We start from the raw sequence: 16,911 nt of genomic DNA, 5'->3' as shown, positions 1-16,911 counted from the left end.
GTATATAGTCCGTTTGATAAGAAGACTTTTACTTCCCCTCCCTCTGGACACGCTTGTGTGCTCCCCTTACCTAAACAAGACTAGTCACAAATCAATGTGTTAACTATTGTCAACCTGTATATTCCATTGCTACATGACAAATGTTGTAAAGCACTCCGATACCTTCAGGTCTGGCTGGCACTATATAAAAGTCTTAAATAAATAAATATTGGCAACAATGAGGGCTATAGTCTTATTAGTCTGAAGTGCTGTTACCTAAATGCACCAGTATTCCTTCGAACTTGAATGCACACAATTCGTGTACCACACTGGACCACTTTCCAACACCAGCCACCGGTTTAAAGACCGCTTTTCTAGGCTGTGGTATATTGGACCACTCTCCCTATCTGTGATACTGTAGACTGGACCCAAGAGCAGCATGAATTTGATATGGGGATAATTGTTCCAAGTCTTTGTATAGTACTCGATCTGCCCAACTATACTGTGAATAGTTGTCTTTGTGATACAACATGAGCTAGTGCATGGCTGAAGAAAGGTCTGTATTCACTTGGCAGGGTGAACAGAAACACTTGTTAATTTGTGGGGCTCAGGTAATAGGCATTCAGTCTCCTATGCATCAATCCATGAACCCACGTATGCAGCCAAAGGTTGACTCATTTTCACAAGCACTGCTCCCCAGTCCACAACACTCTACAGACAAACTTTGCAATCTGTGAAAAAGTACTTTGTTATAACGTACCCAGAATTATTGACTTTGCCAATGCCTTTTTGGCTTTCCTTTCTGTTACTGTCAGTTTATTTCAGGGAAACAGTTTAGACTAGTTATAAATATAGTCCTCATTTTCATTGTTCATGTAGTAGGGATTCTATCTGTTCTGTGACTAGCCCTTCACTCTGTCTGATGAGCATAGTAGCAGGCATTTTGATGTCACAGTGAAAACAATTTACTGCAGCCAGGTAGGAGTAAAACTCAGCTGTGAAATGTTATTACTGTAGAGTAGCTATGTCATTTTCGTAATACAGGTGACTATTGATGCATTAGGTCTCGCATTTGTGTTATTGGCATTGAAAATTATAATCTTTTTTTACCTTTTAGTGTTGTAGTAGATTTACGTGGTGTGTAGCGGAATTGTGTGCTGTATTGGAATTGTTAGTTGTTTATTTGTCTGGTGTGGAACTGTGTGTTGTGAAGTGTATTTGTGTAGTAGAATTATGTGGCATGGTGAATAGATAGTTGTGAGAGTTGTTGAGAATAGATTGAAAAGAAGAGTGCCAGGGATTGGTAGTTTGTGAAGGTAGTGGTTATTGACATTGAGGTAGAAGAGGAGAAATAGTGTGAAGGAAAAAGCGAAAGAAGGGGAGAGCAGGTCACAGATGCCTAAAGAGGCATTTTTTGTGTGTGTATAAGACACCCTAAGAAGAGGAGGAGAGCATGTTTTTGAGGGAGTGGAAGTTTGAAAGGGCTTGGTTTATGTTTTTAGCCCATATATTTGTCCTAAAGAGCAAAGTCAATTATTTCCTGTTTATGTGCACTGTTCCCTTAAAGAAGCTGATGTGCAAACAGGAGCAGAACTCTTCCGAGCGAGCCAGACCGCGTACACAGCCACGGTTTCAGTGCTTCCATTTTGGACAATGTAGTGCTGCTCTTTTTCTAGTAAGTAAAGCACTGCAAGTCCCATAATACAGAGGTAGAATGAGCTTATGAGCTCCCAAGGTGTGGCTTGAGACATTGTGTGATATGTGGCCAACCTGTTAGGGAGCTGAGGGTTGTGCTTTCCTACAGCTGTTGAACCTCTCAGATTTATGTTTTGAAATGTAAGGAGATATGGGAGGCGCCTTCTACAATGAAATTCACCTAGTTTGCACCACTGGGACTCTGCTGATGGCTGTCCACCCCAAATGAGTGTTGTGAAGTGGTAAAAAACGTTCCATGGTCGTTTTCCCCTAAACCTGTCCTGAAGAGCAAAGGTGAATGTTTCCTGTTTGTGTAGCGTTCCCTTAAAAAAGCTGATGTGCACACAGGAGCAGAGCTCTTCTGAGAAGGGGGATGGTGGAGAGCTAGTGCGTGTCTGAAAAAGAGAGACAATGACAGAAGAGTTGTGAAAAAAGGAAGAGAGAGTGTTAAAGTTATCACAGGGAAAATGGTGGAAAACAGATGAGAGGAAGAAAAGTGAGGTGGAAGTGGAAGTGTGAAGGAGAGAAAAGTAGTGCCAGAGAAAGGGAGACAAGGCAGAGTGCAAGAGCCGGGAGTGAAGGATACAGAAAGGAGTAGGTGTGAGATGAGCAGGGATACTGTAGAAAGAGTGCAGACAAGCTGACGAGTTTGACAAATGTAGTGAGGGGTAATTTAGTGAAAGTTGAATGTTTGAGGAATAAAGCTCCGAGTATCATGTTTAAAGATAGCGCCTTACAAATAGTGACTTTTCCATTAACTGTAGGTGTTGTAGGTTGGCTGAATTGTTAAATGCTTTATTTAAGCTGTGGCCTAGAGAACATGTTACCTGTTTTGCTAAGCTGGTAACGTTGTGCACAACTCACTGTTCTCTTCCTTTAAGATGGTACACTGGATGGTGTTGGTTAATGATAATTTATTCAATGAAGAGAAGGTAACTACAAAGGTAACATCCTACCCACATGACGATAACAGCAACTGACCAGAGGGAGTTCTAGAGTTACATAAGCAATATGAGAATTCTAGAATAAGGAACCCCAGGCTGAGTGTGATGTAAAGGACTAGATGACACACAGGTCATTACACACCTTCCCCTTTTACACAAGAAAACAGAAAAGAGAAGTAAAGTGGGACCAGGAGTAAGGAGGAAGCAAAGCAAGAACAAATAAAGAGTAAAGAAAACATCAATGAAGAACAAAATCATGTAATTTTTCCGGAACCTTTACAGTGCGAGAACTCTTTCGTAGAGCAGGTCATTCTTTAGTAGAGTTTTTTGGAACAACCAACTCAGAATGTACCACAGAGCGTATGGGGGCAATCCTGTTCAAATTCCAAATCCGACCATCATTAAACTTTACTGCATTCTGAAAGAGTCTCTTCACAACAAAAGGCAAGGAGTATTTTGAGATTCCAGCAGACTTCAGGGGAAGACGTACTCTCACTGTTTTGCCCACTCGCATGCGAGTGTGAGTGACCGCATGCCTGGAATCAAAATACTCTTTCCTCTTGGCAATCTTCAAAGCTCGACCCTCTTGCCAGGATACCTCACCAGGATTCATACAAGGGGAACCCACACTGGACTCTTTAGTAAAAATCACCACACAGGAACCAGCATCCAAACCCACTCTCGCACTCGCATGTCCCTCATCCACACTTGGAACATGCGAGTATTGGGGCTTCATCCTCGAAACAGTTCAAAAGGCACTTTGTTTGTGATGGAGTGAGGTGGTAAATTGACACACGTTCTACTACCTCCGACTTCCAGTCTCTATTCTGGGTTTTGGCCAGTTGGATTGATTCTTTTAAGACCCGGTTAAGCCTCTCTACCATTCCGTTAGTTTCCGGATGGTAGAGAGCCCAACGCTTGTGCCTGATTCCCCTTTCTGCCAAGTATTCCTCCATCACTCTTGAGACTAGTTGAACACAGTTGTCGGTTAGGAGACAATCTGGAGGCCCTCACGCGAGAAGACTTCATCGAGGAACTTGGTGACATCTCTTGTCTCAGTGTTGAGTGAACTTGATCTCCAGCCACCCGAATAACATGTCTATTAACACAAGAACAAAGGACTGGCCGGACCTGCTCGTAATGGGACCCAGGAGATCCAATGCCACCTCCTGCCAACAACAACCAGGGATCTTCGCACATCCATTGGCTGCACCCTAGTATTATAGACTTTGTCACATGCATTGCATTCAGAACAATCTCGCATCATGCGCTCCACAAGGATACCTCCTTGTGGAGCGCATGATGGGCCACCAGAAGTGTAACCTAATCCTTTCCTTGGTCCTGGAGATGCCCTGGTGTCCCTGATGAGCTTGCTGAACAATCTTTTGTCTAACAGAAAGGGCAGGGACGAATCTGGTACCCCTCCACAGTAATCCAGAGGAAACTGACAACTCATGACGCACATTCCAAAATGTACGTGTCTCCTCATTCAGACTTCTTATGCCTCCCCAACCTTCAGTTACGAACTTGCGGATTTCAAGGATTACAGGATCACCTTCCATGGAAAACTTCTTTTCTTCCTCACTCAAAACGCCAGTCATGATCTCACATACTTTATAATTGTCATCCTCCCACCATGCGTCTCCAGAAGTGTCAAAGGTGCGATTATGGGCACTCAGAACAAGGCGGGAAAGACAATCTGAGACCTTGTTCTGAACACCAGGAATGTGGTTTACACTAAAGTCATAGTCTTGGAGAGTGACTATCCACCTTGCGATCCTTGAGGACACAGCATCTAAACTTTTCTTTGTGAACAAGTCTTTCAAGGGTTTATGATCTGACTGTACTACGAAAGAACTTCCCCAAAGAAATTTTTTAAGTTTCTAAATTGCCCAAAAAATGCATAATGTCTCCTTTTCAATGACAGAGTATTGTATTTCTGGCCCCACCAGCGCCCATGACAGACATAATAGTAATCTCCTTTCCGTCCTTCACCTGCTTAAGCACAGCACCAAGAACCTTGGAGCTAGCATCGGTGATGAGGATGGACTGAGCGGTGATGAGGATGGACTGAGCGGCAGTGTCAAAGCTCTGAAGGGAAGGGACCCCGCTCAAAGCTCCCTTTATATCCTCAAATTCTACCTGACACTGTGGCGACCAGGTAAATCTCACAGCTTTCTTGAGGAGAGCCATTAGAGTGAAGGTGCGAGAAGCAAACTGTGGGACAAACTTATTATAATACTTAGCCATGCCAAGAAAAGTGACCAACTCATCTCTGGAATGAGGTATGGGAAGATTCTCTATTGTATTCACTAAATGGTCTCTGAGTTTCACGCCCTCCTTAGACAACTTATGCCCCAAATAATCAATTTCTGTGAGGTTAAATTTACACTTATTCTCACACAAAGTTAAACTATGAGACTTAATTTGTTCTAGGACAGCTCTCAATCTTTCGTTATGTAATTTCTGAGAAGAGCCATGTACCAGGACGTCAACCTGGTATATTTTGATGCCTGGTAACACGTGCAGGACATCTTCCAAAGCTCTCGGAAAGACCGAGGCTGCAGAATTCAGGCCAAAGGGGAGCCTCGTAAATTTGTATGTGCAAAACGGCGTTACAAACGCGGTAAGATTCATAGAATCAGGATCAATCCTAATCTGGTGATACACAGCCCTACAATCTAGTGAAGAAAAGACTTCAGCCCCACTTGGCTGCATCAGCATCTCTGCAATATTAGGTAGAGGATATTTGTCAGCTAGGACTGCACGATTGAGAGTGCGCAAGTCTACACATAGTCTCACCTCACCAGAGGTCTTGCGAGCGAGTACAACCAGAGCCAGCCAATCACTCGCCTCAGTTTCAACTATAATGCCTTTTTGTAGCAGCTTCTGTAGTTCTTTCTGGATGGACTTTCTCAGGGCTAGTGGTACACTACGCACTTTGCACGTGAAAGGGATGGCACCAGGCCTCAGAGTGATCTTATGTGTATAGTCAGACAAACAACTCAACTTCTCCCTAAAGACCTGCTCAAATTCCGTGCATAAACCCTCCATTTGATCAACCTTGGCAGTCTCGGATGAATCAATAGCATCGAGAAGAGATGACAGTTGGACTCCCTTCTGGACTATGCATGGGTCGCCACCAGGGATTAACATGACTCCGAGTTCGGCTTGGTGGATCCAGCTTATTATACTGTCACCCCTGTAGGGGATGTAGATTTTTCCAGCGGTGAGTTTGCTCCTGTACTCTGTCACCCTCAAAGTATCCAAATAACTTGATAGGTTGGCCACCGTAAGTAAGTGGTGTGATATCAGGTTTTGAGACCTTCACTTTTCCCAGTAAAGATGTATCATAAAAACTCTTTCGAACTAATGTGATTTTCGCCCCGGAGTCAAAAAGCATTTTGATTGGATGACCATTTACTCGAACACTGTTGATGGGGTTTTTGCACTTGCTCTGACAGGGCTGAGCCAAGACCTCCCCACAATGTAGCTCGTCAGGATCAGAGTCTGACCCATTTTGAACCCAAACTTCTTTCACTCGCTTGTTCTTTTGAACTTTTGACCCTCTACATGCTTTTGTCACGTGACCAACTTTCCCACACTTTAGACATTTGGAATGCAAAGCAGTACAAGTCTTGTCATTGGCCAGGTAACCAACACAGTCATAGCGATAGCATTTTCAAGAGAGGTTTGTTATACCTTGAAGTCTGAGGCTCAATCTGCTTTGGATTTTGTTACAGCTTGTACTTTCTCACTAGTTGCATTAGGAGTGACATTATCCTTTTTTTATCACTTCTACACAATCAAGATAGAGTTCAATACGCTTGGCAATTGAGATGACCTCAACAAGCTTGGGGATCATCTTTTTGCCATAGTTCATCTTTCACTTTTTCTACGGTGCAACCTAACAAAAGCTGGTCACGTATGCGTTCTTCAAAAGCACCTTCGAATTTGCACGTGAAGGCCAGTTTCGTAAATGGGTCACATAAACCTCAACAGATTCTTGTGGTTGTTGTAGACTCTTCCCAAAGTGATAACGTTCTAATACGGTGCTGACTTAGGTGAGATAGTGTTTATCTAGCTTCTTCCAGCTTTCGTCACTAGTGTAATAAAGATGGTACACTGGATGGTGTTGATTAATGATGATTTATTCAATGAAGAGAAGGTAAATACAAAGGTAACGTCCTATCCACACGGCGCCAGCAGCAACTGACCAGTGGCGTTCTAGAGTTACATAAGCAGTATGAGATTTTCTAGAATAAGGAACCCCAGGCTGTGTGTGATGTAAAGGACTAGATGACACGCAGGTCATTACACAAATGTTAACCCAGACATGTTACTTAAGCATGTTCAAAAGCAGCTCTTTCGTTGGGTAAAAAAGCACACCTGCAAGAAATATAGGGTTAAAAAAAGTATTCAGAGCCCTGCCACCTATCTGTCGCCACTGCTGCAGCGGGTCAAGGTGGGCTGTGGCAGCTCCAATGGCTAATGCACAGGCAAGAGAGATGTGAGTTTTCACTGGTTCCCACATTAATGCACCTTTAATCTTCCTAGGTCGATAACAAGAGTGCCATTTCGTTATGAAAAGGAGTCTATAAACGTGATGTAAGTAGTCTCCGGTATATGACTTCTGATTTTAGCCCACAGTCCCTTTTCCCCTCACAGTTCCTGTGCTGACTCTAGTTTATACCGACATGCTCTATCTTGAGACCTGTGTAGAAAGCAGAGGGTGAGGGTTTGTACTTGCTGAAGATGCATCATGTAAAGCTTATTATTCCACAAAGTACAAACATTGAGCACATTGCGTGTTTCGGTGAGTATTTACTGTGATTATATTCGGACTGGTAGAGATAGGTGTTACAGGTATATAATGATGCATTCCTTCTAGCGATTCCATGTACAAGTATTTGTCGAAGATTCAGATTTTAACTATATGATCAAGTCACTGGTTTGTGCATGCACAGTATAACTCCGTTTCAGTCCTGCGATGGGCTTGATTTAAAATCTATTTTCCTAATCGGAGTCTTCAATCGCAGAATATTAATTCAATCTTTCGTTTGTTACAAGGGTGATAAAATGAGTAGACCAAGCTTAGTTATGTATAATTTTTGTTTATAGCATTTTGAAATTGTTTCCTATCGTAAGTTGTAAATAACCTCTGCACTATTACAACATTGCAGTTTATAAATGACTCCTATTTTTCTCATTTATTTGAGCGAACAACCTTTAGTCAGGAGTCTATTTTCTGGATTTGAAAAATTATAAATGAAAAAATAAATTGTGGAATTTCTATTTTATTTAAGCAAAGCTAAGCAGTGAATTTTATGAATCCTCAAGTAATTAACACAGAATATTACTTATTGAGTGTGCTTAACTTATGACTACCCAAGATCCGTATTAGTATGATTTATTTCCTAACTTTCAAAAAGTCTATTCTCATAAATGTAACCAATTGCTGAATTCAGCAGCAAGTATAAGATTGTCCGGATTGTTTCCTTCTACACTCTTTCATGGACAGTTCATTTGTTTCTATTAATATAAATGTTTTCCTCCATTTAGGTCCGCACATTGGCTAGCTCAGGAGGTCCTGACAACTTGGTTCTATTAGACCCAGGAAAATATAAATGCAAATCCCGAACACCAGAGTCTCCAGCAGGAGAAGGAAGTGGAGCTCATCCAAAGTGGCAGGTTGGAGAGCAAGAGTTTGAAGCCTTAATGCGTATGCTTGATAATCTGGTAAGAAGGAGCGCATCATATACTCTATTTCAATGAAGTTTTGATTTGTGGAGTTCATATTGATACTACCTGTCGGAATTTGATTCAGAAAGAACTACCATAGTTCTAGAATGATACTTGACAGATCAAGCATTGACAGTTAATTTTGCCTGTATGGTTAACTTATTTTGCTCCAAGATGTTTATGAAAATACATAATTTCAATATAGCTCTCTTGAAACACACTACTTATCCACACTAGTGTAAGGCATACGAACATGGTGTGCAATTCAACACTGCTCTAGACAATTTACAGTGATTCTAGATGGCAGCAGGATTGTTCAGACTCTGTGCACTTTGAATGTTGATTTGGTGTGTGGGAAGGTAATGTGAAACTTGTTGTTTACAACAGTATTGCTAAGATTGTAATAGGCACAAAAACACAAATTGCACAAAAGAAAAAGAAAGCAAACAACTTGCCAACCTGAAGAATATTCCATTCACAGATTTCTTTGTTGTTTTTCTTATAAATACCTTACTGAACAGCTCACGAGTCCTGACTAAGCAACACAAGTTAGGTGTGGGGAGAAAGGGAAGAACAGGTCATCTGGTGAAGCAGAACATTAAAGGAGAAAGAGGAGTGGGGCTAATTGAGAGGTGTGATTCAGACATTTAAAAGCAGGTTGTGTTGCTGACCTCATAATATCGGCATAGCTGAAAGTTATCAGACCAAACAGAAGAGCAACACCACAGCAGAAGCTTTTGCAGAGCCGCAATATCATACTCAAAGGCCTGTCTGCTAAATTGGCAAGTGCAGAGTAATCTGAAAAGGATTGAGCACTGTCAATTTTTATTTTATGTTTTCTCCCTTTCGTGAAAGGGCCATTCTTGCCTTCTAACTAAATCTTATTGTCTAAAACGCTTGCACACATAGTCGTGTGCCACTGCCATTTGGCTGACTGCAACTAGTATGTTGACTGGGAAGCAAATGATTATACTGCTGACTCAGACAACCTACATTTACTGCTGAATAATACTTCACATTGTTAGTTCCAATGTATTTGGCACAGAATATGATTGGGGTTTTAGAAAAGTGCCTCCTGTTCATAGTATCTATCCTACAACAGGATGTGGGATAGACGGTGCTGTAGCAAGGTAAGAGGTATGAGGGACCTGATGCATTATCCAGATCTGTATAGATTTGATACAGCTTTGAGCAGCATTACCATAATTTCTGACAACCTGCTGCCAGCCGAGGCTTCTTCTGGGTGTAAATCTTTGTGATTTTCTTGGTTTGAGAGTTCAGTGTGGCAAGATGTGTACATGTTTGGTACTCAATGGCCCATTCTATTTAAAAAAACTCTGTGGAGACAGTAACATTCTCTTTTTCAATAAACTTTTTTTTTAAATAATATATATATTAAAAGAGAACTCCAGAGGTCAAACATATGGGACCTGATTTCCACACAAGATATCCATCGCAAAGGTGAAAATGTCACTAAGGTCATGTAAATCTGCATACTTTACAGATATGACCACCACCCAGAAGTTTAATCTTTTGAATATCACCCTAGGCCCCATTCGACATTGTTCTGTAACACATTAGGAATATCAGGGAAAGGAAGGGAACAGGCAAAGAACAAGTAGGAAGTGCTGGAAGGAAGCCCTATATGGATTAATTTATGATTATTTGCCACACAGAGGCCCACTAGATCTATCATGCAAACCATTGTTCCAGACATCAGGAGGGAAGTAGAGCAGAAATAGGTCACACAAAACTAAAATAACTATGAGTGAGCGATGAGGAGGAAAGAGAATCCCAAAGTCATTTAGGTAGATTCCACCCTACCCTCTAAAAATGTCTTAGCTGCCTCAGTCTGGTGAATATGAAGGAATTTCCTCCATGTCTCGCCAGAGTCTGGCAGGGCTCCAAAAGGATGCTTTCATCCCCGGCCTAGAAACAACTTACTCAGGACCAGAAGTTTCTTTCTTTTGAGCTTCCATTCTAAGATCTAGAGACCGCAATTCCGGATTACCACCAGATTCAAATTGGTCTTCAGAGTATATACCTTTTTTGTGCATAGGTTGATTCAGTTTAAGAGCACTTAGAACGAACCGTAACAGTTCCCATCCTCCCACCATCTTGGCCAGGGCCAAAGATCCTTATGAAGTTTTATGCTTTTCATAGAATTGTGGAATCTGGAAAATCATACTGTAGAGAAAGAGTAGCAACAAACTACTTCAGCAATATTCTTTCCCTTTTGAATTCAGGAAAAACATGTGGCATGTGGCATGTGGCATGTGGCATGTGGCACGAGGCATGTGGGCTGCTGAATTCATATCTGTGCATAGATCGCCGCCTAGTGTTGGGTCCGGATGATTGCACATTGTTGTCCTGGAAGAGTCTTCGAAGTATCACGAGATAGGTGGCTCCTCCCCTGGACTACAGTGCGCATGGGCATCGCCTCCATCCCCAGATTGTTTTTTTCCGCCATTGGGTTCGGATGTGTTTCGGTCCCGCTGTCGGAACCGATAGTACTTTTCTGTTTCTACTTGAGACCTAACGGTCTTTAGGCTGGGCGTCGGTATTGTTTCGTTCGGGTTATCTTATTCTCAGCTCTGAACACTCTCTGCCCCTCCGCGTGCTCTCGACGCGGACGGGCCTACTCGACGCTCGAAGTTCCTATCATGGAACGTACTCCGTTCAAGAAGTGCCCGGTGTGCAATTCCAAATATTCACACCTCGACGTGCACCCTGTGTGCAACAAGTGTTTATCACCGAAACATGACGAGACCAGGTGTATGGCCTGTTCAAAGTTCAGGTGCAAGAAGACCCTGAAGCAGCGTCGCGCCACTCGGCTCCAGGCCCAGTTGGCGGAACCCCCTGCGAGCCTGCCGGACAACATCTTCGAAGGTTTTGAAGTTTCGGACTCTAACCCTGCGTCGGAGGAAGAGGAAACCGGCGACGCGGAAGATGCAGACTTTTATGAAGCCGGCGACGAGGTAGGGGACGACGATGAGGCCATTGCCACCGTGGGGGATAGCTCGGAGGAAGAGCATCCCCAAACTGACTTAGGGGTTAATCCCCGAGACACGGCCCAGGTCGAGGGATCGCCTGCGGGCCTTACCCAAGACCTCGTTACTAGTCCAGCAGCCCCGCCTCTCGGCCCGGCCACGGACATTTCGGAGGGGCCACTCCCGTTGAAGGAAGCGAAAGTGAAGCCATCGGGATCCACGCAGTCGGTTTCGAAACCGAAAGTGAAAGCTCCATTGCTGGTGCAGAAGGCTCGGGAGGTGTCAACACCTAAGACAATCAAGATGGCCGACTTAAAGAGCCACGCCAAGATGGCCGACCCCAAGGCCTCGGGGTCGACGCCGAAAGCAATGGCGGCCGACGCGGCTGCGTCGGCGCCGAAGACATTGGGGGTCGACGACCCAAAAAAGGCTCCGAAGAAACGCCAAAGCGATTCCACGGCTCCGGCTGTACCGGCTCCGACCGTCGGAACCGAGGATGGAAAGGTGTCGACTCCGAAGACACTGCCCCCGGCTGACTCGACTCCCAACTCCGGGAGAGCTCACAAGCCGGTCAAGCCCTCTCCGACGCTGGCGAGGAAGGTAGTGGAATCCCTCCAACGGATTCGAAGTACTGAGGTTCTCGAGCCGGAGGGAGTGAAGCCGAAGCCCGCATCGAAGCCGGCGAAGGCACAGACGCCTATTCGCTACACCCTGCCGCCGAAGTCGGCGCCGAAGGCCTTCGCTCCGAAGCAGGGGGCGGACGTGCCCTCAAAAGAGTCATCAACGTCCAAGGCGGCGTCAGGGGTGTCGAAGCATCGGCTCCGGCCACTCGAAGAGGAAGAGCGCCGAGAGGTCATCATCGACGCCAATACTGGGAAATTGTCCCTTCTCAAGAGAAAAATCACTGCGGAACCGGTGCTAGAGCATTTTCGGATTCCTCTTAAGCACAAAAAGGACTCGACGGGTGCTTCGGACCCTATGGAGCCTTCGTCTCCCACACAGGTGGAACGGTCTCCTACTGGTTATACTGCAGGTGAGGGTGACGATGAGGAGTACGACGAGTACAACTATCCGGCGTACTCGGATCCGGAGGAGGAACATGCTCCTTGGTCTGCCGGAGCCGACCCAGACGACCCGCAGTCGGGTCAGGACCCGCAGCTATTTGCGGTTAAGACGTCACCGACGGAGGACTCAGCGGCCTTCAACGCTCTCCTTGAGAGAGCTGCGGCTAACCACGACGTCGAGCTCCACTCAGACCCGGTGGATGTGGACTTTTTATTTGACACTTTTTCAGTAGCCGAAAAGTCAGTCAAGACACTGCCGATGCTTAAAGGGGTGCTGAAACACGCAACGGAGGTCTTCAGGGAGCCCACCCGGGCGCGGGTCATCAACCCTCGCATTGACAGAAAATATAAGGCAGCGCCCTCGGATCCTACATACATCAAGGGACACTTGCCACTGGACTCGTTGGTTGTATCCAACGCTCGGAAGAGGGCGAACTCGCAGACCACTGGTGACGCTCCTCCCCCAGACAAAGAGTCCAAAATCTTTGAAGCCTCAGGGAAACGAATTGCTGCACAGGCAGCAAACATTTGGAGAATCTCAAACACACAGGCCCTACTTGCACGCTATGATAGGGCTCATTATGACACCTTAGAAACACTACTGCAACACCTGCCTGATCAATACAAGGAGGCAGGAGAAATGCTGATTCAGGAGGGAAAGCTCATCACAAACGCATCCATAAAATGTGCGCTGGATGTGGCCGATACAGCCTCCAGGGCAATCAACACCAGTGTGTTGCTTAGACGGCATGCTTGGCTGAGAATTTCAGGGTTCAAGCCCGATATTCAGACGACAATACTGAACCAAACTGTTAATCCTGACCACCTATTTGGCCCTGAGGTGGATGCCATGCTGGAAAAAAATGAAAAAAGATACGGACACTGCCAAGTCGATGGGGGCCCTCCAGTCCCAGCAGTTTCGGAGCGGTTCCTTTCGTCGCTCCAATTCCAGAGGCACCTCGCGGGGTCAGGCATCGCAGTCCACTCAGTATTACAAAAGTAACACCCAACCCTCATACAACAACAAGGGTAGAGGTGGCTACAGAGGCAATAACATCAAGGGCAGGGGACGTGGAAACAACGGCTCCAGGTCCAACACCGCCAACAAACAGTGACGTCTTGTTACTGCCCCCCGACCATACAACACCGGTCGGGGGGAGACTCCAGCAGTTCCTGCCCGCGTGGAAATCCATCACCACGGACAGGTGGGTCAAGTCTCTTATCCAGTACGGTTACTGTCTGGAACTTACTTCCATTCCACCAAACATACCCCCAAGAAGCCGTCCTATGTCCGGCGAGCACTTGACCTTGTTGCAGCAGGAAGTCCTTGTCATGCTGCAAAAAGGGGCAATAGAGCCCGTTCCATTGCAGGAAAGGGGAAAGGGGGTTTACTCCCTGTATTTTCTAATCCCCAAAAAGGACGGATCCCTCAGGCCCATCCTGGACCTAAGACCCCTCAACTGGTACATTCTCTCGGAGCACTTCCATATGCTCACGTTACAGCAAGTGCTCCCTCTGCTTCAGCAGGGGGACTTCCTGGCTACGCTGGATCTGAAAGATGCATATTTTCATATCCCACTGCATCCTTCCCACAGGAAGTATCTCAGGTTCACAATTCAGGACCAGCATTACCAGTTCAGGGTTCTGCCGTTCGGGGTCACCACGGCGCCGAGGGTATTTACAAAGTGCTTGGCGACCGTGGCGGCGCATCTCCGGCGCCAGAACGTCCATGTCTACCCCTACCTGGACGACTGGCTCATTCAAGCAAAGACAGAACAACTGTGCGTCGACCATGTGTCGCGCACCATTCATCTCCTGCACGATCTGGGATTCTCTCTCAACTACCCCAAGTCCCATCTCCAGCCCGCCCACGTGCGACAGTATCTGGGCGCGACTATCAACACTCTGGCAGCCACTGCGCAGCCAAATTCAGTGAGAATCGCCAGTATTCAGGCGCTGATCCAACGATTCAGACCTCAACACTCGCTTCCAGCGAAGGTGTTCATGCAGTTGATAGGCATGATGGCCTCCTGCATCTCCATCGTCCCGCACGCGAGACTACATATGCGTCCGCTTCAGGAGTGCCTTGCACGTCAGTGGACTCAGGCTCATGGGCAACTGACAGACCTAGGTTTGGTGAGCGGTCGGGCATACGACTCTCTGCATTGGTGGAATCCACAAAACCTTTGCAAGGGCCGACCATTCCAGGAGCCTGTGCCACAGATTGTCCTGACAACGGACGCCTCTCTCCAGGGATGGGGAGCGCATGTACTCCAGTACACGGTGCAGGGACTATGGACACTACAGCAAAGGAAGATGCACATCAATGTGTTGGAACTGATGGCAGTCTTCATGGCCTTAAAGGCGTTCAAAGTACATCTGTGGGACAAGGTCGTGTTGATCCGGACGGACAACATGACGGCCATGTACTACATCCAGAAGCAGGGAGGCACACACTCTCCACAGCTGTCTCATCTGGCTCAGAGCAGGTGGAAGTGGGCCATTCAGAGGAACATCTTCCTCATGGCAGAGCATCTCCCGGGCAAGGACAATCAGATGGCGGATCTGCTCAGCAGGCACAGCCATCAAATGCACGAGTGGGAGATACATCCATCAGTACTCCAACCGTACTTCCAAAAGTGGGGTCATCCAGAGATAGACCTGTTCGCCACGAAAGAGAACGCAAAATGCCAAAGCTTCGCCGCCAGGTTCCCACACCCGCAATCACAGGGCAATGCGATGTGGATGAACTGGTCAGGCAGATTTGCGTACGCTTTTCCCCCAGCACCTCTGATACCGCTGGTGGCACGCAAACTCAGGCAGCACTCGATGACTCTCATCCTGGTTGCTCCAACATGGGCTCGCCAACCATGGTACACCACGTTTCTGGAACTCTCCGTGGTACCGCATCAGAGGCTTCATCTCACCCCCAGCCTTCTGACGCAGAGCCATGGCGACATTCAGCACCCAGATCCGCAATAGCTCAACCTGGCGATCTGGCTCCTGAAGTCCTAGAGTTTGGCTACCTCAATCTTCCTCCCGATTGCATGGACATCATTCGAGAGGCAAGGAAGCCCACTACTAGAGCTTGCTATGCGGCTAAATGGAAGAGGTTTGTCATCTACTGTGTTAACCACAATATTGACCCGCTAGATGCTTCCATTCAAAACATCATTTGTTACCTGTTCCACCTGTATCAATGCAATTTGGCGTACTCTTCCATCCGCATTCACCTGTCTGCTATGGCGGCATACCTCCAGAATAGGCAACATCTGTCGCTCTTTAAGGTCCCTGCGATCAAGGCTTTTTTGGAAGGACTCAAGAGAGTCATTCCGCCAAGGACACCACCAGCTCCAGAATGGAACCTCAATGTGGTTCTTACCAGACTGATGGGTCCTCCCTTCGAGCCACTGCACTCTTGTGAGCTTCAGTTCCTAACTTGGAAGGTTGCGTTCTTAGTAGCAATCACATCGCTACGGAGGGTTAGCGAGCTGCAGGCGCTCACCATCCAAGAACCTTTCTTCCAGGTACACGCTAACAGGGTTGTGCTCCGCACTAACCCTAAATTCTTACCCAAGGTGGTATCTCAATTCCATATGAACCAGACAATTGAGTTGCCAGTGTTTTTCCAGAACCCAGAGACGCTGGCGGAGCGGATGCTCCACACCCTTGACGTTAAGAGAGCCTTGATGTACTATGTAGACAGGACAAAAGATTTTCGCAAAACAAAGCAGCTTTTCGTTGCTTTTGCCACACACCACAAGGGAAACGCTATCTCCAAAGCTGGGATCGCTAGGTGGATAGTGAAATGCATTCAGATCTGTTACGCTAAAGCTAAACGCACTCTCACAATTCCACCAAGAGCCCACTCCACTAGAAAGTTGGGGGCCTCTATGGCTTTCCTAGGTAACATTCCCTTAGAAGATATTTGTAGAGCAGCTACATGGTCAACAACACATACTTTCACAAAGCATTACTGTGTAGATGTGCACTCTAAACAACAGGCAGCTGTTGGCCAGGCTGTTCTCAAAACGCTTTTTCAGACGGCTGCAGCTGGCACGGGCGGCCGCCGCTAATGGAGGGACTGCTATGTATTCTATGCACAGATATGAATTCAGCAGCCCACATGCCTCGAACTGCAAATGCTACTTACCAGTATGCATCTGTTCTTGGCATGTAGGGCTGCTGACATTCATATCGCCCGCCCTCCTCCCCGGCGCCTGTAGCAGCTGCAGCATTCATTTACATATATTTATATGCTCTTAGCATGGGCATCATTCGCATACTTCACTCCATCTCTGCCAATGGCTAAAAACAATCTGGGGATGGAGGCGATGCCCATGCGCACTGTAGTCCAGGGGAGGAGCCACCTATCTCGTGATACTTCGAAGACTCTTCCAGGACAACAATGTGCAATCATCCGGACCCAACACTAGGCGGCGATCTATGCACAGATATGAATGTCAGCAGCCCTACATGCCAAGAACAGATGCATAC

At 46.3% G+C, this 16,911-nt stretch overlaps 1 protein-coding gene across 11 annotated transcripts in view; it reads left to right on the top strand.

Annotated features, from left to right (window-relative positions):
* ADD1 (adducin 1) overlaps positions 1–16,911 on the top strand; it is a 582,264-nt gene that overhangs the window by 357,394 nt on the left and 207,959 nt on the right. For all 11 annotated transcript variants that reach the window (XM_086964173.1, XM_086964167.1, XM_086964172.1 and 8 more), the window contains exon 10: positions 8,181–8,357. In XM_086964173.1, coding sequence (XP_086820299.1) covers positions 8,181–8,357 — 177 coding nt within the window. The remainder of the gene's footprint in view (positions 1–8,180; positions 8,358–16,911) is intronic.

The sequence above is a fragment of the Lissotriton vulgaris genome, chromosome 3_2 (genome assembly GCF_964263255.1).
Source record: "Lissotriton vulgaris chromosome 3_2, aLisVul1.2, whole genome shotgun sequence".
Classification (NCBI taxonomy): domain Eukaryota; kingdom Metazoa; phylum Chordata; class Amphibia; order Caudata; family Salamandridae; genus Lissotriton; species Lissotriton vulgaris.
Note: the sequence above shows the minus strand (reverse complement) of the source record. Positions and strands in the feature narration are given on the sequence as shown.